Source organism: Vombatus ursinus, unplaced genomic scaffold (genome assembly GCF_900497805.2).
Source record: "Vombatus ursinus unplaced genomic scaffold, bare-nosed wombat genome assembly UNPS02014852.1, whole genome shotgun sequence".
In the NCBI taxonomy this organism is placed as follows: domain Eukaryota; kingdom Metazoa; phylum Chordata; class Mammalia; order Diprotodontia; family Vombatidae; genus Vombatus; species Vombatus ursinus.
This window is the reverse complement of record NW_020954630.1, coordinates 265,552-288,910: the sequence shown is the minus strand read 5'-3', so window position 1 is coordinate 288,910 and position 23,359 is coordinate 265,552. Positions and strand designations below refer to the sequence as shown.

Genomic DNA, 23,359 nt, shown 5'->3' with positions numbered 1-23,359 from the left:
AGGAGTCCAAAAGAAAAGTGCCTAAAATCAGGCATCTCCTTATGACAATAGCAGCAGCAAAGGAAGAGGGCAGAGGCAATTGGGAATGACTGCAGCTGGTCTCTGACCTAGCAATCCAAGTAGGACTGGCACAGGGAGTGCCAGGAGGCTCCTTACCTTGCGTTAACGGTTCAGTGATCAGTGATCATCAGAAAGTAGTGAAAGAAAAAAGCCCTTGACCAAGGGAAAGGATCCCTTGGATTGGCTCTGGAATCCCCAGGAGAGCTAAATAGATTCATCCTGGCCTATAGTCCTGAGGTACAGCCTTTACACTCACATTATATAACCTGTTTTTTGAGACCCTGCCCTTCACTTTCTCCCAATGTGTACCCTTCAATGCCTTACTGGCTCTGGCCAGAAGTAACCTACCAATTGTTGCAGGAGTCAAGGCGGGCCACAGCCCCAGGTGGATAGAGCTGCCCATGAAGCTGGCAGGGGCATTCACTAAGGGGCATGCAGCTGGTGTTGTGCAGGAAGAGGCCAGGAGGGCAGGTACAGCCAGGGCCACAGGTGCCCATGCATTCCACACCTGGGTCCTGTGCCAAGCACAGCCGTGGGCATGGCCCTCCCTCCTGTTGACATTGCTCCTTGGAATGGAATACCATGCCCTCAGGACAATGGGCTAGTACCAAACAAGAGAGAAAAAGAGGGTTACCCACTATCAGGACCCTATCGGAGGGCACTGGGGCCTGTGCCTAAGGGGAGGGGACACGGTCTTCTGGTATTTCCCAAGGGCTTGAGCCCTTGGACATTTAGCCCTATTGCCAGGCCCTTTGAAAATGGGCCCATATGGTTTTTTTCTTGGGGAAGAGATGAAGAAAACTGGGACAGCTTCTTATTTTGTTGGACAAAACATCTGCTCAGAAATTAAGGAGTAGACAGTGGCAATCCACCTGAACAGGGACAGGAGGATGATGGTGCAGGAAGGATGGGTAGACTCCTAAGTGGTGGTGTTGGTACGCTTGCTAGCCTGGGTGTGGCCATGGTTGGGTGAAGGGAAAGGCTGAGAGTTTACATACCTGAGCAGGGCTGGGTGTGGCAGTCTCGGGTCTGGCTATGGGGCCCCTGGCACTCAGGAATCCCAGAAACTGAGCCAGAGCACCTGCGCCCACGGGTTTGAATACCCCCATCACAGTCAGCTGAGCAGGAGGACCATGGCTCCCAAGGTGTCCAAATACTAGACACTGTCAGGAAGGAAAAGGTCACCCCCAGAGAAGACATAAGCAGGGGTTTGGACATAAACAAGCAGATAGATGTAGAAACAATAGGATGGAATACAGAAAGAGGGAGGGCAATCCTGGAGAGTTCAGACTCCTTCTCTCTCTCTTTCCACCATGACCCTGTCCCCTCTGAAGGCAGAAGCAGCAAGTGTGGACCAGTAGAATCCTGACCTTGGCCCCAGGGTTCCCCAGGGACACAGAGTAAGAGGGATTCTGAGCACAATGACTGGGGAACCTCTCAGCATCATGCCACTTCCCTGGCTAGGTAGTGTGGCTTCCATGTGCCGATCCTCCCTAGGAGTCAGCACCTCAGGGTCAGCACCCCCTTCCCCATATCTTTCTCCCATCAGACGCATTCTCCTCTTCTGTCCCCTGTCCATCCCTCTGCCTAGGACATAATCAAGCACCTGGACATGCAGGGAGGCTGCAGAGCTCTTCTTGAGAGGGCTCCCCAGGGCAGACTACCCCCTCAGACTTGGGGCAGAGGCGAGAGCGGTGTCGCCAGACAGGGGGTCCTCCAGGGGCAGAGCAGGTCTGAGAGCAAGAGGACCAGAGTGTCCAGGGAGTCCAGCCCAGAAGCTCTGTGGAGAAAAGAGGAAGACCACGGTGAGGAGGGTCAAGGGAAGGTGGAGAGGGAGAGAGAGTAGGAAGTTTAGAGGAAGCTTCAGGGATCTGCGGGATCAAGGAAAAGTCGAAGAGGCTCAGGAGAACCAGAGGGGACATTCCTTCAGCCTCTGCCCTCTGCTCTCTGTTCTTCTCTTCCTTGGGCACCAAATGGAGTAATGGATGCAAAATACTTCGTAAACCTTAAGGCAACTCTATAAGAGGTAGCTACTATTACTGAGAGGCAGCATGGATGTTGTGGTGTAGTGGATGGAGAGCCAACCTCTAAGCTAGGAAGACCCAAGTTTAAGTGATGCCTCTGACATATACTGGCTGTGTGACCCCGGACAAGTCACTTAATCTCTCCATGTCCCAGGCAGCTCTCTAAAATTGTAAATGTGGAAGAAAGAAAACCAGCATTTACTGAGTACCTACTGTGTGCTAACCACTGTACTAAGTGCTTTACAAATATCACCTCATTTGATCCTCACAACAGCCTTTGAAGTAGCTGCTACTATTATCCCCATTTTAATTGAGGAAACTGAGACAAACAGAGGTTAAGCGACTTACCCAAGATCACACAGCTGGTGTCTGAGGTTGTATTTGAACTCAAGTCTTGATTCTAGGCCCAGCATTCTATGCACGGTGCCAGCTAGCTAGAAAAGATGCTGACCTGCATTGGCAGAGGGGGTCTCCTCACCCAGGACTCCCCGTACCAATGAAATCAAGATCTTGTCCCTCTCCTTGGGACTCCAGCTCTTACCTCTATGCAGAAGATCCCCTAATCTTGAGATCCAGAGCCTCAATTCCCATCTCCAGAGAGATATTCCCTCCTGCACTACACACCTTCCCCTAAGACGTCCCACTGGCACCTTAAACTCAACTTATTCAAAACCACTGTTACCTGCCTTTCCCCCAGAACTGCTGCTCCTCCTATTTCCTTAGCATTGTCGAGGATGCCGCCATCCTCCCAAGCTCAGAATATCCTAGTTGACTTTGATTCTGCCCTCTCCCTCATCCCTCACATCCACTCAGGCACCAAGTCCTTTGAAACCTCACTCAAAACTGCTCTTTCTTTCCTGTCACAGCCCTAGTGTGGCCCCAAGTAACCTCAGACCTGGAACCCTGCAACAGCCTTCTAAATGCTTTCCACTCGTCTATCTCTCTCTGCTATCCTTGAGAGGCCATGTGGTGTAATGGAAAGAGTACCGGAACCCCCATTATCAGAATGTTTATAGCAGCTCTTCTTGTCCTAGCAAAAAACAAGAAACAAGGCAGGGGTCCCTCCGATGGGGCACGGCTAGACAAGTTGTGGTATATGAATGGAATGGAATAGCATTGTGCCATAAAGGTATGGTTGTGCTCTATCCCATCCCCTGACTTTACCAGTACCACAGTCCGTGTGACAGGCCTGCACCTCCTGCCCATTTCCCTCACAAGGGGCACCTCCAGAAGCTGCCGCTGGGTTGGAAGGAGACCTGAATAAAGAGGAAAAGGGAAGAGGAAAGGCCATAGTCTTCCCTTCTCTCCACACCACCTACCTTCTTGTGTCTTTGTGACCCCTCCAGTCCTCTGTTCAGCTGAGGTCAGAGGTTCTTTCGCTCCTTGTACCCCTAGTTTCTTTTCACATCCCCTCCAGCCCAGCTCTCTGCCACTCTCCTTCCTAGCAGTCTCTCCTCCCCTTTTCAACCCCCACTGTATTCCATCCCTCCCCCCAACCCACTCTCCTCTCCTCACTTTGACCCACACAACTCCTCTCCAACGCTCTCAGCTCTCCCTTTCTCTACTCCAATTTCACCTTCTCCCTTCACTTCCTTCCATTCATTCTCTTCCTTCCCGCCCCCCCCATTAATCTTCCTTTCCTGTTCCTATTTTCCACCCCACCCCCCCCCACACACAAACACACATACCTGAACCTGGCCCTGGTTCCAGAGCCACAAGAGTGGTCACAGGGTCCCCAAGAGGACCACGCTGACCAGCCACAGGGCACAGGACAATCCCTGTTCTCACAGTGAAGAGTTCCATCTTCACACACACTAAAGTAAGAAGGCAGAGGAGTCAGAAATAAGAAGAAGGTGGAGAACTATGGGTGATAGAATTTCCCTCTTCCAGGACCTAGAGATGCCAACCTTGGCTCTGTCCCTACCCCAAGCCCATATGGTGACTTCTTCCTTAGGGTGGGCACTCACAGCCGAGCCCACACTCACCATTGGCTGCAGTTATCCAGCAGGAAGGACTCTCTGGGCGGCTTCATCTCTGTACCCACTAGACAGGGGCACTGGGAAAGTGTCAGGCACTGGGCATCATGGAGAAGGAGTCCAGGAGGGCATCGGCAACCTAAGAGTAAGGGAAATGATCAGAAATGGGAGAGGTATCAAACTGAGGGAATTGAGAAATAGGGGAAGAGAGGGCTAAAGAATTTGAAGATAGAAAGGGAGTAGGGTAGGAAAGGAAAAGTCAGCTCCAGGCAGTCAGCTAGAGGATCTGGATATGTCTATGTGAACCTTGCCCACTCTCTCAGCTAGGCAGGCCTACCTTACCTTCCATACAGTGTGTGCTACAGTTCCTCTTAGTTTCAGGATCCTGGCAGGAGGGTGGGCACTGGGGCACCAGTCCCTTCTGGCACTGCTCAGCACTCACATACACAAGGTCTGGGCCACAGTCTAGGAGGCAGATGGTTATGGAATCAGGGAATGAACACGGAAATGATCCCAGCTGCCCAAACTTCCTAGCACAGCAGGCTGTCCCTGGTACCTGTACCACCACTGCAGGGCTGCAGGCCACAGGGTAGGCTCTCCTCTGGTGCCCCAGAGCAAGGAGCACCCCCATTCTTTGGTGGGGGATCCGTGCAGCTACGCCAACGTCTCTGCTGGCCTCCCCCACAGGAGGCACTACAGGGTTCCCAGGGGCCCCATGAAGTCCAAGCACCAGGTACTGCAGAAAAAAGGGAAGACAGGCCCAGAAACTGATGGAGATTGTCTTTATATAACAGAGGAGGGGAAACTGGCTTCTGGGCCTCAGAAAAGTGAAAGGAATGAGCATTTATATAGCACCTATGTACCTATATGTACCAGGCACTGTGCAAAGCACTTTACAAATATTAGCTCATTTGAGAAAGCAGGTGCCTTCTGGGATTTGTATCTGTAGCTTCTGTCCTCTCCATTCTGTTGGGCAGTGCCAAGGATGGGGGTGGGTGGGCACTGGCTCCAGTCACATTCATGCAGCCCATAGGCAGATGTTGGTAGGGAACACTCTCACTGAAGTGTTCTGGGTAGTGGCCTGAGCTCCCAAACAGCAGAATCAACCCCAGAAGGATAAGAGAGAGGCCATCCGGATAGCCTGAATAGAGGAGGGGTCAGCAGCATTGATCTATGTGTACTCCCTTCAGCCACAAGGCCAGAGAGGCCCAGATTTTAAGTAAATAAAGGCAGAGCCAGGACTCCTCTACAAACAAACCCCGGAATCAATATCCAGGCTGCCTATTAACCACTCACATTTCCCTAAAGTTAACAAACACTTTCTTCACAATTAACCTCATGAGGTACCAAAGCACAGGAAGCACAGGTGTTTTTACAGATGAGGAAACTGAGGCTCAGACAGAAGTGATTGGTCTAGCATCACACAACTCATAACAAACACCAGAGTTCTGCTGAGTCATTTTCCAGTTGTGTCCTATTTTTCTTGATCCCATTTGGGGTTTTCCTTGGGAAAGATACAGTTTGAGTTGCCATTTTCTTCTCCAGCTCACTTTACAGAAGAGGAAACTGAGGCAAACAGGGTTAAATGACTTGCCCCGGAGTTGCCCAGCTAGTAAGCATCTGAGGCCAGATTTGAACTCAGAGAGATGAGTCTTTGTGACTTGGGGCCCAATGCTCTATCCGCTGCGCTACCTAACTGCCGTGATTGAAATTCTAGAAAGTGGAATTCAAATCCAGGCATCGTGATTCCAAGCTCTCTTCCTTTCCCATTAGAGTCTCTATTTGGCAAGGGCTAAAGGGGCTTGAAGATACCCAGCAGACTCATCCTTCTTAGAGGATGGAAGAATGAGTGCCCTAAGCTTTTTCAGGGATACAGTTTTCTAATCTATAAAATAAAGGGGGTTGGGCTAGGCAGCATTTGCGATCTAAAACTGTGATCCGAAGACCTCCTCAAAGGGATATTAAGGCATTTATCAGGTAATACCGTGTGCTAAGTTATCTCCGCATGTGTTTTATGTTCCTAATAGACTCCAGGAGGCCAGGGGCCGAGTCTCATCTAATTGTCTTGCAGACAATTAATAAATGTTCGTTGTTGTCTGGAGAAGTTCTAGAATCTAGGAGAATGGGACCTTAATTAACAAAAGAGCCTGGTAGGGATATTGGGGTTGGGGGGAAGGCAGACACTCTTTAAGGGTTTACCGGGTCTCCTCTTGTTTCATTCTCCTCTTTTGTCAACAGTAAATACTCAGAAAAAAAAAAAAAACCACCTATGATGGGCTGGGAGGGTGAGATGAGGGAGGCCAATAAAGGGCAAAGAGGAATGGGCCGGCTGGGATCCGTCCTCTAGAACTGCAGCAAGGCCACATCGCCCTCTGGTGGACATTTCTGGTGGTGGCAGCAAATGAAGAAAGGTAAAAGAAGACTTTTCCCTGGGTTTCACAAGAAAAAGATATCTATTCCCCATGGGAAGTCCTGGTTGAGAGCATAAGATTAGGTTGACCAGGAAAGAGGGTTGTGGTGGTGTTACAAAGAGCCCAATCCTCCAAGATTCTCAGTGCGGTGAGCCTCCTAAAGAGGACATTTTCCAGTGAGATGTTGGATCCTGGGGTCATCTGGGTGACCTTGGGCATCTGGGTGACCTCTCTGCACCTCAGTTTTTCCATCTGTAAATTGAAGGGTTTGTGCACCCTTCCAGTCCCAAATCCTATGAACCCTGGGTGGAGGGAGGATCATGACCCTGGGCTTCCTCAGCAGCCAGGGTAACCTGCATGGGAAGGGAATTTCCTTACTAGGAACCCACACACCAGGATTACCTGGGCAGGCCTGCAAGAAACAGGAGCGACTTTGGAACTCTTCTTGAGGACAGCCACCGCCAGGCAGCGGGGCTCGAAGCAGGGCCCTCCGCTGGAAGGTCACCCCCAACCCACAGCTTCTACTGCAACTGCTCCAGCCAGACCAGGGCGCCAACATGCAGTCCACTAAAGGGGGGAAGGGAAATAGGGACAGCATCGGAACCAAGAAGAAGGCCTATGGACAGAGGCATCAGGGGGAGGTCCAGCATTAAGAGGCTCCCAGGGTACTACCCAGAGCTAGCTCCTCCCCCCACCCCAGCTGCCCAAGGGTTCCCATACCACAGTCATCCTCATCAGAGCCATCCTGGCAATCAGGGTGCAGGTCACAGCGACGGTCAGCAGGGAGACACTCGCCACTGCGGCAGCTCAACTGCTTGGGGGAGCAGACAGCCCCCATGGCTGGCAAGGTGGGCTGTGTGGCCATGGGCACCACAAAGGGTGAGGGTCTCACTACCCATGAAGCAAAGTGGAAAAGGACAGCGGTTATCTGTTTGCATTTCTGCTACAGTCCCCACCTACTCAGCTAAATTTCCAACCTGTTAGGCACGGGGCTGGCTGAAATAAGACCTAGGAACCCTGTTCTTCTCCAGAAAAATTATCTTGACTAAGGATCAGCTCAACTTCCTAGATTCCTTTCCATGTACCACGTGCCAAATTATGTATGTGTGTGAGTGAGTGAATGAACAGATGAAAAAGATCTATTAAGCACTTACTAGAATATTGTGATACACCTTTGGAAACTGAATGATGTTTTTCTTGGTCAACACTGACTCTGAATGTGTTTAGAGTTCTGATTGTGTTTTTTGAGAGGCTAGAGCAGGAATTCTTAACCTAGGGTCTATGAACCCCCAACAGATCAGTGGATAGATTCCACAGCCAATCCATGAACTTGGACAGAAAAGACAAATCTTCATTTTCTCTAACTTCTCATTGAAGTTCAGCATTTCCTTCAGTTATTTAAAATTATTTAATTCAATTATTTTTTAAAATTATTCTGAGTCTATCTACGGTTTTCATCAGACTGCCAAAGGGTTTTGTGTCACACAGAAAAAGTCAAGAATCCTTGGATCAGGACAAAAAAGAACCCATAATATACAGCAAGCCAGACTCTCCATGGCCCTTATCCTTTTATCCTTTAGTGGGCCCATGGATACTCTCTTCTTGAATGGTCAAACTCTTGCCCTGATTGGATGAGCTCTGTGCATCCCTTCTCCTGACTGGGCAGCATCTCTACACTTCTAATGCCAATCATCAGGAAAGCTGTATGCAGCAACCCCTCTTCTGACTAGACAGTTTCAGTACATCCCTCTTCTGACTAGACAGTGTCTGGGCACCTGGGAAACCCAACCCAGGTACAAGGGCCCAGAAAGGCTGAGCCCCTTACATTACCAGAAACAGCAGGGCAAAGGTGAAAAGGTGGCAATAGTGCACAACCACTCTGCATCTCAGATTTACATTCCAGCTTGCTCTGTCCTCCATATACAAATTCTGCCTTTCAGGCCTGTCCTTCTGGTCTTGTTAGAAGCCCCAAGCCCTGTCCTCAGACTTGGTGTCCCTCATTGTTAAGAAACAACTTGTCTCTGTAACTTCATTTTTCTCTGCCCTAAACTGGCTCTTGTCCAATGAAGAAAATAAGCTCTTGACCTGAGCAGTAACTTGGCTTACGGCTTTCTGCTGCCATCCACTGGGCTCTGGTTGCTATGACTTCTCAGGACCTCAGATTCTCTTAGGATTTAAAATAATCAGAGGTTTAAAACTAGAACGGACTTAAGAAATTATCTAGTCCAACTCCTCTCTTGACAGCTGGCCCAGAGAAACAAAGACTTGCCCAAGAGCACACAGGTAGTAAGTATCAGAGCTGAGATTCAGAGTCAGGTCCTCTGACTATAACAAATGCAGCATTTTCCATTGTTCTATGCAAATCATGAGATTTAGGTAGAGTCAGAAGCCTCCTGCTTGTTTCTCAATCTATTGCAATCTGGCTTGCGACCCCGCTCACCTCAACTCCTTTCCAAGGTTAACAGTAATGTGTTAAACGCTAACTCCAATGGCTTTTGGACCTCTCTGCAGCTTTTGACATCTTGACTTCCTGGATGCTCTCTCCTTCCTCACCTGCTTTAATGTTATTTGGTTTGCTTTGTTTGTTTTTTAATTCTCCTTCTACCTGTCTGCCTGATCTTCTCCATCTCCTTTGCTGAAGCAACATCTTGCTCCCATCTTTCAAGTGTGGCCTGCCCCTACTTGCCACCAAGGCTCTGTCCTGGACCCTCTTCTATTCTCCCTACACCCTTTTGTTGTCCAGTCATGTCTGACTCTTCGTGACCACATTTGGGGTTTTTTCGGCAGAGATACTAGAGTGGTTTCTCATTTCCTTCTCTGCCTCATTATACAGATGAGGAAACTGAGGCAGAAAGGGTAAAGTGACTTGCCCAGGATCACACAAGTAGTAAGTGCCTGAGGCCAGATTTGAACTCAGGTCTTCCAGACTCCAGGCCCGGTGCTCTCTCCCTTAGTGACCTCTATTATCATCTCTATGCAGATGACTCCAAAGTCTATGTATCTGATCTGAATCTCTCTCCTGAATTTTAATACCACATCAATTGCTTACTAGATATCTCCACTCAGATCTTAGACATCTCAAACTCAACATGTGCAAAATAAAATTCATTTTATTTTCCCAAAAACCTGTCCCCCTCCAAACTTTCCTATTTCTCTTGAGGTCACCACCATTCTTCTGCTCACCCAGATTTATAACCTTAGAGTAATGCATAACTTTTCTCTATGCATTACGACTGTCTTTCCCAAAGCCTATCAGCTGCTGGATATTGTTCATTCTTGTGTCCATCCCCATCTCTCTACTTACAAACATTTGTTCAGTTGTTTTTCAGTCATGTCCAACTCTCCGTGACCTCATTTGAGACTTTCTCAGCAAAGATACAAGAGTGGTTTGCTATTTGTTCTCCAGCTCATTTTACAGATGATGAAACTGAGGCAAAAAGGGTGAAGTGACTTGCCCAGGGTCACACAGCTAGACCCTCATCACTGGTCTGGACAACTACAATAGCCTCCTAATTGGTCTTCCCACTTCCAGGCTCTCCTTTCCAATCTATCTTCCACACAGCTTCCAAATCGATATTTCTAACACACAAATCTGTCCATGTCACTCCCTTACTCAAAAATCTTCAATGCCATTAAAGTAGCTTTAATCTTTAATAGCTTCTGGTATCAAACACAAAATGCTTAGCCTAGAACGTAAAGCTCTCCACAATATGGTTCCCACCTACCTTTCTAGTCTTGTCACATATTCTCCATTGCAGTCAAACTGGCCTTCCAGCTGGCTATTTATTCCCTGTACGTGACATTCCATCTCCCTCCTCTTTGTCTTCGTGTAAGCCATTTGTCCCTTATACCTGGACTCCCCTTGGCCTCAGAGAATTCAGGCTTCAAAGCTCAGGCTGAAATGTATCATCTATCTTTGTCTATTCTATTTAGTGACTTATCTATGGACCTTTTGTATTCCCTTCAATAGAATGGAAGCTCCTGAAGGGCAGTGGCTGTTTTAGTTTTGTCTTTATCTCCCCTGAACCTAACACAATGCCTTTACCTAGGAACATTTAGTAAACATGGAATTGAATTGGGTTGAAGTGACTCGTCCAAGGTCACACAGCCAGGAATTCAATCACTGGACTTCTGATTTCAGATCCTGAGCTGTTTTCATCATATCTCTCTGGTCCCTTCCAGCATCGACATTCTGTGAGTCTATTATGCTACGACAGCTTCCTCAGCAATATCTTGTGGCTGTGATCAACCCTTTAGCTTCCAGGCTTCCTAAGAATCTACTATGGTACAAAGCACCTTATAAGTAGCAGGTGCTCAATAAATAGTTGAATGAATGAATACTGACTAGAGTTCTGGACAGAGTCAGGAAGAACTCAAATCCAGCCTGAAACTTTTACTAGCTATGTGACCCTGGGCAAGTCACTTAACCTCTGCCTCAGTTTCCTCACCTGTAAAATGAGAACAATAATAGCACTTACCTCCCAGGGTTGTTGTGAAGATAGAATGAGATAATAATTATAAAGTGCCTGGCACATAGTAGGCACTATGTAAGTGTCTGTTATCATCATCATCATCATCATCATCATCAATATCATGAGCACACTATAAGGCAGGCTATAGCCAGCCAACTCCTTTTCATTTCAGGTTTCTTTTTCTCTAGCTAGCTCATCCCAATCTGGATCATTTGCCATTCCCTTTCTCCGAAAGATGAATATGAGAAAAGAACTCTTGACCTTCTTTCTCACATCTACACTAGCCTACAAATGTATTCATTCACTTGATAATCATTTATTAAGTGCCTACTGTGTGCAGATAAGCCCCAGTACCTGCCTTCATGGAATTTACAGTCTAGTACCAGTCATGCGGTCCCAGGTTTTGGAAAGAAAATTTATTTTCTGCAAAGGTTTTGAAAAAAAAAATTTTGCCTGTCCCTAACTCCCATCCCTTACCCCTCCCCCCCAGTCGCCCATGATTACCACAGTGCAGTTCATCGGAGCCATCGAGACAGTCCTCCTGCCCGTCACACACCTGTTTGGGGTCCACACAACCTAGGAACTCACAGGGAACCTGGTCTGGGCTACACAGCACTCGAGGGAAGGGTGACCACCGAGTAGTGCTTGAACCTGTGGGCATCAAGCCGGTCCCATTCAGTCTGCAAGCAGGAGCCACCTCCCTTACTCACTACTTCCCTTCAACCATCCTGTGTCCAGGGTTTCAGTGGGGTCAAGTGCCCAGCTTGTCCCTATCTTCACCCTCTCTCCTTCCTGATCATCTTGGAGGACACAGGATCCTGGGATCAGGAATCAGGAAATAACTAATTCCAGTCTTGCTTCTGCCATTTATTAAGTGTGAGACTTTGGGCAAGTCATCTAACCTCTCAGACCCTCAGTTTCATCATCTACAAAATGGGAATAATGTCCACCCACCTACTTATTGTGAGGAGCAAATGAGATCATGTTTATGAATGCACTTTGTAAACATGAAAACATCATACAAATTTGGGCCACTGTTGCCATGATGCCTGTACCAACACAAGAAATTAGCATTACCTATGGTAGGCAGAGTATGCGGGGTGAGCACAGTCACTGCAGCAATTTTGGGCGGAAGCGGCTGTGCCCCTGGTGGCAAGGGGGTGAGGGACTCAGGTACTGGCTCCTTTGTACTTGGGTAGGGAGATTCAGAAGCTGGAAAAGTTCCTTCTGGGAGGGGGCTAAGGCCTGGTTCTGTCCCTGTGATAAGCAAAGACAAGAGTTTAGCCAGGCTGGGACCCCTGCAAGGAAACATTTAAACCCCAGGAAGAAAGGAACTGAGGGACAGTTGCTTTGGGTTAGCTAAGAGACTCAGTGCATCCAGCAGTGGCCTGGAGTTAGGAGGACCTGAGTTCAAGTCTAACCTCAGATAATTAGTTGTATGACCCTGGGCAAGTCACTTAACTCCTCTATAAAAATAAGGATAACAATAGCATTTGTCTCATAGGATTGTGGTGAGAGCCAAATGATATACTGTACTCAGCACAACAAAGCATTAGAACTGCTTTTCCCATCTCCTTTTTCTTATCTAGTTTTTGTTGTAAAGGATAATTTCCTTGATGAAGATGGGGAGATAGGTTTGGAAATGAAGGTAATGTCATAAACAAAATAAAGCAATTAATTTAAGCATTTTTTAGAAACCACTATAACAAAAGCCATCATTATTACCTATGGTGGGGATAGGTGATCCCTGTCCAGGTTTCCAGGCTTCAGTATCCAATGGACCCTAGGAAGAAAAAAAGTTCAACCCCCAAATCCTGGCCCTGATTCCAGTTCTCCCATTGTCCATGTGTCCATGGGCTGGTGTGTCTATACCCCTCCCATTCTGATCAGAAGCCCTAAGGAGTAATCTCCCCATCTCTATGGTCTCACTGCTCACCCCCACCCAAGTCACTTATCCTTCTTATGCATCACTGCTTCTGTCCCAAACCAGGAAGACACATGAAAATTAGCCTAACCTGAGTCAGTCAACACCATCAGCTAGCCCACCTCTGGCCAGGAAAGGCACCCTGCCCTGAGGAGACTCACAGGAAAGTTACGGGGACCTATTTCCACTGTTCTCTAGGACATATCTACTTTCTCCTCTAAACTGGTGCGATACCTCTCAACTACCTTTTCAACACTAAAATATGTGTGTGGGCATACACACACGTACATACATATACATGTAGATATATGTACATATATCCATATATACACATAGAGATAGGTTGCTGCTGTTGTTCAGTCATTTCAGTCACGTCCAATGCCATTTGAGGTTTTCTTGGCAAAGATACTGGAGTAGTTTGCCATTTCCTTCTCTAGCCCATTTTGCAGATGAGGAAACTGAGGCAAACAGGGTTAAATGATTTGCCTAGGGTGACACAGATAATAAGTGTCTGGATTGGAACTCAGGTTTTCCTGACTCCAGGCCCAGCCTTCTATCCACTGCGCCACCTTAGTGTTTTTATGTAGAGATATGGTTTTACAGATACAGTGTTTTACATATATAATATTTTATACATACATATATTGTACATGCACAGGTTTTCTATGTAACATGTACACATGCAGACACATATGTTTATTATATTTGTGTATATAGTTCTATATATCACGTATAGACATATCTATTAGTGTGGGTGTTTACATGCATAAAGATGCAGAAGAAATCACTGCATCTGCAATCAGAGCACTTGGTTTTGAGACTTGGATCTACTGCTTATTACCCATATGACTCTGGACAAGTCACTTCCTTATTTATAAAATGAGGAGGTTGACCTAAGTGATCTCTAAGCTCTCTTGCAGCTCCCTGATCAATCTATGACCTTGTCTCCCAAACCAGACTGCCAGCACCCTGAGAACAGGAACTACTTCCTAGTATAAGGAAGTGACTCCTAAAAATGCAGGACCCAAGAACAGAAAAGCGACCACAAGGAGGTATTGGGGCATGCTACAGCCAGTTCTAACCAGTTCCCAAGAACTGATTGTTAAATTTTCAGTATGAACATTTACTCCTCTGAATTCAGCAAAATGCCCCAAATCAGAGCTTGGCTTATTGTTTTGTCCATATTGAAGAAAGTCATGGAGAAGATGTCAACAATACAGATTAAACTTTTTAAAACATGTCATTCATTTTCAGAAAGCTGGTTGTTAAACATTGACCAGCACACCCCTGAGTTAAATTAACTGTAAAAGATGCAGTTGTGCTAGATGATCTCTTTAGAAAGCTCATCTTAGTCCCTGGGATGAATCAGAAAGAAAACAAAGAAGACAGGATGAAGAATGATGGGATATGCCTCTGGGTGACCTTGAAAAGTCCATTTCTGTGCATCCAGGAGAGAACTTGAAGAGGAGCCCAGCTCCTGACAGGATGAACAGAAGAAGAACAGAGCCAGAAGCAGGGAAGCTGGAGGAAGCCAAACGGAGCCGAGGGTGTGAAAATGCAGGCAGAGAAGTAGAGACACTGGGACTGAGGTTGCTCGGGTGCATTGGGACAGATGCATACTGTTGAGGTGGCGTCCTAGGGATGGATACAGGCTCCGCTACCTGTGTGACTTCTGTACAACCTTGGAGGAAGCCAGCCTCTCTGCGTCCCAGTTTCCTCACATGTAAAATAAGGGCGATGGGCTATGTTACCTCTTGCTTTCCAGCTCTAAATCTACGATTCTAAGATTTTAGCACAAGACTGAAAAGGAGAGATATACATTTACATAGCAACTACTTTGTTCCAGGCACTGTGCTAAGCGCTTTACAAATATGATCTCATTTGCTCCTCACAACAACCCTGGGAGGAATGTGCTATTATTATCATCCCTATTTTAGAGTTGAGGAAAGACAGAGGTGATGTGACTTGCTCAGAGTCACACAACTAGTAAGTATCTGAGACTGGATTTGAATTTGGGTCTTCCTAACTCCAGGTCCAGTGCTCTATCCACTGCACCACCGGCTGCCTCAGCTACCAGTGAGTGTAGAACAGAGACAGAGTAAAGAGGTGATCAGGACGGGCTAATTAGGGAAAGTTTCCTGGAGGACAGGAGTGTGGGCATGGAAAGCTTTCTCCCTCTCACAATGCCTCCATCATTATGCCTCTAGGCTTTTGACTTCTCACCTCCTTGGTCCAGGGAGTTGGCTGCATGAGGTGGGCAGGAAAGACCGACGTGGTATGGTCTCTGGGCCTAAAAGGAATCAAGGAACCTCAAGTCAGCCCCTGCAGGCCTCCAACTCCATCCTCAAGCCCTTGGCTCTTCTTCCTATGAATTGGGCCCCAGGTAATATGGCAGGATTCCATCCATGGAGATGAGGAGAGAGGAGAGACATGCTGCAGACAGAGAGGCTGCTGTTCCCGAGAGCTGAGCAGAGCCAAGCAGAAGCACTGGGGGCTGTGGTAGGGTCCTCATGTATAACAAGCGGGGTTGGCCCAGATGATTTCTAAAGATCCCTCTAGCTCTAAATCTATGACCCTATAACTTGGAGTTCAAAGAAAAGCAGGGCTCTTGCTCCCAGGCAAAACCTGGCAATGCCCATGAGCAGAATGGCAGCACCCACTCCATCTCTGGAAATTCCTGTGGTTGGGTGGGATGGCAGTCCCAGATTGTACCTGGCAGTACTTGAAAGAAGGGCAGCACAGTCCTCTTCATCAGAGCCATCTCCACAGTCTTCTACACTATTGCACATGGCCTCCGGTGGGATACACACACCATTGGCACAAAGGAATTCATTTCCTGGACATGGCGGCACCACTGGAGTGGACAATGCAGGGTAGATATAAGGAGGGGAGGCTTGCTAGGGTTCTACTCAATAATGGCTCCTAACCATACTCACACACACTTCTTTATACCTGGATCACAGCCCAGCAGCTCCACCCTCAGGAAGATGCTGTGGTGAAAGTCACGGGGTAGTACTCGGACATGCTGTGCTTGCACAACCCGGCCAAAAGTCCTCACTGCAGGGGTGGAGTCATCCCAGTTCCCTGGGAAGAGCTATTAGAGTGAGGAAAGGGGGAGTGGGCACTCAGACCCAGCACAGGTGATATAAGCCCCCCACATACTCTATAACAACAAATTCCCTTTCTCCCTAGCCCGCTTCATAGGACACTTTACCTTCTGGCATTCACAGAAACCCAGCTCTCTAGAAACTACTACATCCCCAGGCCACCCTCACCAGACTGGATTGCTTCTTTTCCCATATCCCTCTTCCCTGATACACTAGGCCAGGAGGAAAAGTTGGCCGGCTCCTTGTGCCCTCTGCCACTTCCAAGCTCTTCCTCTGTCACCATCACTCTGCAACCTCTCCTCTCTTGAGTTCCATCCATCTCCCAGACTCTTGCTACCATAATATACTGGCCACTCTTCCTCTCTTTCTCAAGGAGTTCAGTACCTGTCTCACATTCTTCTTCATCACCCCAGATCCAGTCCTCATGCTTGGAGATTTTAATAAAGATGTGAATGTCCTCTCAAACACCCTGACCTCTCAAGTCACCAACTTCCTCAGCACCCATCAATCAATAAACATTTATTAAGCACTTACTATGCACCAGTTACTATGCTAAGCTTAAGCTAACCCACAACAGGCTTTCACTCAAGTTCAGTCACCTACTGGAATGATCATAGTTTTTAGATCATGACAACACCTCTTACTTTTCCACCTCCATGGTCTTCAACATTTCATCCCCTAGTGATAATCTTCTATCCTTCCAATTCTCTATCCTTCTATCCTTCCTTACTTATATACTTAATCCCACCCCTCTACGTCTCCTCTGACATTACCCCTACAGTCACCCTCTCTCTTCCTCTAATCTTCAGTCTCTCCATACCCTTCTCTTCTGCCAACAGACGTGCCTGGGTCTCCCCCTAACTTTAAAAAAACTCTCCCATGATCCTACGATCTCAAGTTGCTCTCCCATGTTTGTCCTCTGTCCTCAAACTTCCTGACCTTTCTACAACATTTCACCACCTCCTGGACACTCTTTCCTCTGTCTATTTACTCCTTCATACAGTTCCTTGATAGATCAATCCATATGCTAACCCCTAACTATAGATAGTCCCCAAATCCAATAGGTTTAATTATCATCTCTATGTAAATGACTTCCAGATCTATCTATCTAGGCCTAGTCTCTGTCCTGAGCTCATCACCAACTGTCTACCAGTCATTTCCAACTGGATGTCCCATAGGCATCTCAAACTCAACATGTCCAAAACAAAATTAATTATCTTTTCCCCAAAAAACCCACCTTTCTTCCCACTTTCCCTATTTCTGTTGAGGGTACTGCCATCCTTCCAGTTACCAACCTTCTCAACCTCAGAGTTATCCCCTGCTCCATGCAATTGGTTGTCAACTCTTATTGATTCCACCTCCTCAACATCTCCCTCACATCGGTCTCCTTCTTTCCACGCACATGGCCTCCACCCTGGTTCACACCCTCATCGCCTCTCATTTGAACTATTGCCATGGGCTCCTAATTGATCTCCTTGCTTCTGCATTAGCGCTCTCTCTCTCTCTCTCTCTCTCTCTCTCTCTCTCAAATTGATCCTGCACACAGCTGTCAAAATGTTACTCCTAACTAAGACACAGGTCTGACCACCTCACTCCTTGACTTAGAAAAGCTCTAATAGCCCCCTATTGCCTCTGCTATAAAATTCTACCTCCTTTGTTTGGCATTAAAAATTCTTCACACACAGGATTCAGCCTACTCTGACAGACTTATTACCCATCAGTCCCCTTTCCACTCTCTGAATTACAGCTTGACAGGCTTCCTTGCTACTCCTCCTATATGACACTCCATCTTTCCTTTCTGTATCAACAATCAGCTGCTAAAACCAATGACCTTTTCCCTGTCCTCATCCTCCTTGACTTGTCTACAATTCTGGCTACTGCTGATCAGCACCTCCTCCTGGATCCTCTATACTCCCTTGGTCTCTTTTTTTTTGGAGGGGTGGAGAATTGGGATTAAGTGACTTGCCCAGGGTCACACAGATGTATATGAAGATCAGATTTGAACTCAGGCACTCCTGACTCCAGAGCTGGTCCTCTATCCACTGTGCCACCTAGCTGTCCCCTGTCTTGGTTTCTGGGACACTTCTCCTTCCTTGTTCTCTTCCTACATTCTTAACAGTTTCTTCTTTCCTAGTTCATCATGCATCTCCCAACCCCTATGGCCTCATCCTGGACCCTCCTCCTTCTCTCCCTCATTGATCTCAGCAGCTCCTGTGTGTTCAGTTATCATCTCCACACAGATAACACTAGAGACAATAACTATACATACACACATATTCTCTATGTAAATATAAATCCAGATGGAGATGTCTAGCATGCAACTGATAATAAGAGACTGGAGTTCAGAAAAGAGATTGTGGTTAGAATATAAATATATGAAATTAGACTGAAAATTTTATACACACACACATGCATGCATGCATGCATGCATACTTTTAGAGAAGGATTAAACCTGTGACTTCTTTAGTATAAAAGTGAGGAAACTCCCTTTACCAGTGCGAGTCACCACCTGTTCTGCAACCCACTGTCTTAAAAAGTTGCCTGGAGCATTGAGAGGTCAAGGGTCACATAATCACTAGGTGTTATAGGTAAGACTTGAACCTTTGTCTTCCTGACTCAAAAGCTGGCTCTCCATCTATCTTGCCAAAATAAGCTCTTATTATATATACATAATACATACGCTTGTTTAGTATTTCAGTCGTGTCCAGCTCTTCATGACCCTGTTTGGGGTTTTCTTGGCAAAAATGCTGAAGTGGTTTGCCACTTCCCTCTTCAGGTCATTTTTACAGATGAGGAAACTGAGGTAAATAGGGTTAAGTGACTTGCCCAGAGTCACACAGGTATTAAGTGTCTGAAGCCAGATTTGAATGCAAGTCGTTCTGACTCCAGACCTGGTGCTGTATCCACTGAACCACCTAGCAGCCCCATACATACACATGTGCATGTTTATGTATATGTATACATACATATATGTGGTGTGTGTGTGTATACGTATGTATGTGTATGTGTGTATGTATCTTAAATTCTAGTTCCCCATCACCAATAACCTGCTGGATGTCTCTATCTGGATGCTCACCGGCATCCCAAACTAACATGTCCAAAACGTTAATGATCTTTCTACCTAAACACCTTCCAAATTCCCTTGTATCTTGTGAGGGTCACCATCATCATCCCTGGTGCCCAAGTCCAACAACGACCCGGGCCTCTCCTTCACTCTATCTAGCCATTCAGTGGGTCACCAAATCTGGTCAATTCCATCTCCACGTCCTTTCTTGAATCTATCTCCTCTCCAGTCGTATAGTCACCACTCTCAGTGCCTCACCAGTTCTGAAAACTGATAGTTTAAAAAATAATAGTTTAATAGTTAATATATAGTTAATAGTTAAAAAAACTATTTTAATAGTTTCCTGTTTAGTTTTGTTTTATTTTATTGTAATAGTTTGTTTTATTTTATTGTAATGGTTTCCTGTAATAGTCTCCCTGTTTCCAGTCTCTCTACTCTCCATTCTCCAGGCAGCTCTCCAAATAATATTCCTGAGGCACTGGTGTGACAATGTTACTCCTCCCTGAAAACTTTCAATGGCTCCCCATTGCCTCTAAAATCAAGTACAGACTCTTTGGCTGACACATAATGCTCTCAACAATTCTGATCCAAGCTACCTTTCCACTCTTTTTTCCTATTACTACCCTTCACATGCTCTGTGTTCCAATGAAACTGTACTATTGACTGTTTCCCAAATTCAACATTCCATTTCCCACCGCCATACATTTCCACAAACCATACCAGATTTCCTGTAACACACTCCTTCCTCACCTCCCCTTAACTTCTTCAAGGCACAGCTCAAGTGCAACTTCCTATGGGAAACCTTTCCTGATCCCTTCCCCCATTGTTAATGTACTCACTCATCAAATTGCATTGTTTTTATTTATCCAGGTACATCATACCTTCCCCGCAGAATTAAGTTACTTGAGGACATGGACTATTTTATTTTTGTCTTTGCAGATTCTAGGTGATGAAGTGGATGGACAGCTCAGCCTGGGTCAGGAAGATTCATCTTTCTGAGTTCAAATTTGGCTTCATATACTTACTAGCTGTGTGACCCTGGGCCAGGTACTTAACCCTGTTTGCCTCAGTTTCCTCATCTATAAAATGAGCTGGAGAAGGAAATAACAAACCACACCAGTATCCTTGCCAAGAAAACCCCAAATGGGGTGATGAAGAGTCAGACACGACTGAAAAACAACTCAACAGCAGCAACCACCCCTATCATAGTACTTGCGCATCGTAGGTGCTTAGTAAGTGTTTATCTAGTTTCTAGTCATCCTTCAAAGACTGGCTCAAATTCTCTTCCTCCATGACCACCCAGTGCTCTGTAATTTGTCTCTCTTCTGAAGTCCTTTAGCACTTAAAGGCTGTCTATGTCACTCTTTTGCTGCTTAGCATTTCTAGCCTTTCCCTCCCCACCCCCAAATAAATTGTAAGTTTCTCAAGGACAAGGATCTCTCCCCACAATGTTTACCCCAGGGCTGCACCTCAGACGGGGGTCAGTCACCTTGATGAATTGATTGGTGGCAGGAAAACTAGTTAGTTAAGCGAGCCTCATGAAGGTGAGGAGTGAGAGGACTGAAGTGAGGGTACCTTGGGCGTAGGCAAAATGCCTGGCAGAACCTCGTGGTAGTCATGCCAGTGATGCCCATCGATGCTGAACAGGAGTGAAAAGCTGGTGACATAGGCATCAGAGGAGCCAGCACCCTGGACCACAATGCCTGTAGAGAGGCCAGGGAGAAATCAGAGTTGTCAGAGGCCCCGGCCATCCCCCGGGGCTCTCCCAGAACACTCTCCTCACTCCCTCCTCCACCTCTGCCTATTCCCCTGCCCCTCATCCATTTCCCCCAACTCCTTTGATCCTCCTGGACTTCTGACCCCTCACCCTACTCTTCTGCCCTCTCAGCCCTTGTCCTCCCCCTAAGTTCTTCCCCTTCCCCAAATCAATCCTCCAACCCTTCACCCACTGACCAGTGAGGTTTCGGGGCCTTAGCAAGTCCATCTGAAGGAAAGGGGGCTGGATATGTAGCTCAGCATAGGTGTCTTCCCTGGGACTCCAGCCTTGAGGCTCCAGCCCTAACACCAAGGACCCCAGACGACCAGCCCAGGCAGGGTGTTCAGGATGTTCAGATGATGCCCTTAGACTGCTAGAAGGGAGCCTTGACAAGCCCAGTGGGGAGTAGCAAGGGTCTGGGGGAAGGGACAGATATTGGATGGGGAAAGTTTAGGGAGCTGAAGAGATATCGCTAGTACAGAGAGCCTAAGGACATCTGGCAGAAACATTGAGAGGATGGGAAAGACACAGGTCAGGATAGAGAGAGAGAGCGGGGGGACAGTTGGGAAGACATGATGGATTGTGGGCCATAAGATCTGAGGCACAATGATAACCCAAGAGCACCCAGAGAAGGGCATGGGAGCAGTCACACTATGAATATCCCAACCAGAACAGCAGGCTCACTCCAGGCTCCTCAGTATCCGGCACTCCCATGGAGAATTAGACACTAATCCCAGGCAGCCTGACCCTAGCCCCCATCTCAGGCCAGCCCTATCCTCCTGCAGACTCCTCCTGCCTCTCCCATAAAAGCATCTGGTCTTCACCTCCAGGTGCAGGCAATGGGTAGGTGGGAAGACTGGGTTGTGGTTGGAGACTAGGAAAAAGCGATGGAGTGGTCATAGGAGCAGCTGTCCTGTTCTCTCCTAGCAGAGAAAGACAAACCTGAGAGTTAAGATGGGGGCATCTCAAGACCTCAAGACCTTGGGTCACACAGAGACATCTACAGCTGGACAAGACTGTATAGATCACCTAATCCAACCCCCTTATTTTACAGATAAAAAAAATGAGATGAAGAAACATACTCAAAATCACCCAGGCACTTCAGATTCTAAGACAGGTCTTCTAATAAAACCTAGTCTTCTTCCTATTACACTATGTACCCTACCCAATACTCAGGAAACTTTGCCCTCCGGATATAGTTTCTATTTCTCAAAACATTGTCATTTCCACTACTAGATTGTCTTAATAAACCCTGAGAAGTTATTATCCCTATTTTACAGATGAGGGAACTGAGGTTGAAAGAAGGTGAGTAACTTGTCCAAGGTCATATAACTAATCAGCTGGAACCAGGAACAAAACCCCACACATGTAGCCTATGGGTTCTCCCTGGAGCTATATGTGCAATAGCTAACAACTACACCTAAACTTCACCACTGTCTACCTGCTATTGGTTCATCTTCTTATTAATTTTTTTCTGGGCTCTAAGTCAATCATTTCCTCATAAATTAATAGAAATACTGAATGTCTCATTAACTAATAAATTTGCTCTAAGGAGAAAAAGTTTTGATCTGAAAAGGTATGACCAAAATAAGAATATTTTGTATTAAAACAGGGACAAGCCCCAAACCACTAACATTCTGTGGATCTGCACACTCACCTTGTACAGCAAGGAAGGCTAAGACTGATCCAAATGAATGAATGAATGAATGAATGAATGGGGGGTGGAGGGGGGATGGAAAGCCAGATTTGTACATGCCATAGAATGGTCTCTCTCATATGTCTTTCCTCTTTGGTTTGCCATAGCAATTATTTTTCAAAATAAACCCTCAGTGGTTTGTGTGTGTGAAGTCCCATGCAAAGATGCAAAGGGGGTTCTGGTAGTGTTCCCTTCAGCTAAAGGAGAAAAGCATGGCAGAAGGAGAGGGGCATTCTCTGATCTTGGGCCTCATCTAATCAAAATTAGAGTGGTGATGATGGAAGCCCGGAAGCCAGGGAAATCTGGGAATGGTTCTAGGTCTGGGAGAAGTTGCTATACATTGCTATTTCTTTCCTTGCCCAGGATTCCTCCATAGAACTCAGATCTCTGGAATCCCAAGCCAGTCTTCTTCTTCTCCACCATAATGCTTCCCTGGGGACTGGGTAGGTATGAAGAATCTCTTCACCCAAAGACCTTTCCCAGTCCTTCACATTGTCCCCATCTTCAAATTCTCCTCTGTAATCTCCTACCCCAAGCCCAACTCACCAATAGGAATACAATGGCAACATGATTCTCCCTTTCCTTCCACCAGCATCCAACCCTGTGGAGAAACGAGAGGTAGATATAAAACTGGGAAACGCTGTAAAACCCACCAGGCTCAAAGGATCATAGATGTTGAGTTGGAAGGGACCTTAGAAGGTATCTATTCCAATCCTCTCATTTTATAGATGAAGTATCTCACTTCTTCTCCTCCATCCCTCCCATCTCCCACTGCACTCCATCTGTCACCAACACCCCCTGCCTCTATCACCCTTTCCCGCTACTGCCAGCCTATACTTTCACCATCCTGGCTTCTACACCCTGTCTAA

General features: G+C 46.7%; 1 protein-coding gene across 24 annotated transcripts in view; it reads right to left on the bottom strand.

The window, feature by feature from the left end:
- The window catches only part of SSPO (SCO-spondin), a 99,517-nt gene that overhangs the window by 44,065 nt on the left and 32,093 nt on the right, over positions 1 to 23,359 (bottom strand). For 23 of the 24 annotated variants that reach the window (XR_003567216.1, XR_003567217.1, XM_027841076.1 and 20 more), the window contains 20 exons: positions 23,037 to 23,091; positions 21,619 to 21,717; positions 20,992 to 21,210; positions 20,614 to 20,741; positions 15,820 to 15,961; positions 15,580 to 15,721; positions 15,091 to 15,157; positions 12,669 to 12,726; positions 12,021 to 12,200; positions 11,448 to 11,594; positions 7,192 to 7,362; positions 6,874 to 7,038; positions 4,617 to 4,796; positions 4,403 to 4,525; positions 4,070 to 4,199; positions 3,773 to 3,898; positions 3,249 to 3,340; positions 1,667 to 1,840; positions 1,059 to 1,223; positions 409 to 661 (listed from right to left, as the gene is read on the bottom strand). Coding sequence is in view for 22 of the 24 variants with exons in the window: in XM_027841076.1 (XP_027696877.1) it covers positions 409 to 661; positions 1,059 to 1,223; positions 1,667 to 1,840; positions 3,249 to 3,340; positions 3,773 to 3,898; positions 4,070 to 4,199; positions 4,403 to 4,525; positions 4,617 to 4,796; positions 6,874 to 7,038; positions 7,192 to 7,362; positions 11,448 to 11,594; positions 12,021 to 12,200; positions 12,669 to 12,726; positions 15,091 to 15,157; positions 15,580 to 15,721; positions 15,820 to 15,961; positions 20,614 to 20,741; positions 20,992 to 21,210; positions 21,619 to 21,717; positions 23,037 to 23,091 (2,816 nt within the window). In the remaining 2 variants the exon portion in view is untranslated. The remainder of the gene's footprint in view (positions 1 to 408; positions 662 to 1,058; positions 1,224 to 1,666; positions 1,841 to 3,248; positions 3,341 to 3,772; positions 3,899 to 4,069; positions 4,200 to 4,402; positions 4,526 to 4,616; positions 4,797 to 6,873; positions 7,039 to 7,191; positions 7,363 to 11,447; positions 11,595 to 12,020; positions 12,201 to 12,668; positions 12,727 to 15,090; positions 15,158 to 15,579; positions 15,722 to 15,819; positions 15,962 to 20,613; positions 20,742 to 20,991; positions 21,211 to 21,618; positions 21,718 to 23,036; positions 23,092 to 23,359) is intronic. The other variant, XM_027841079.1, reaches the window with a different exon arrangement.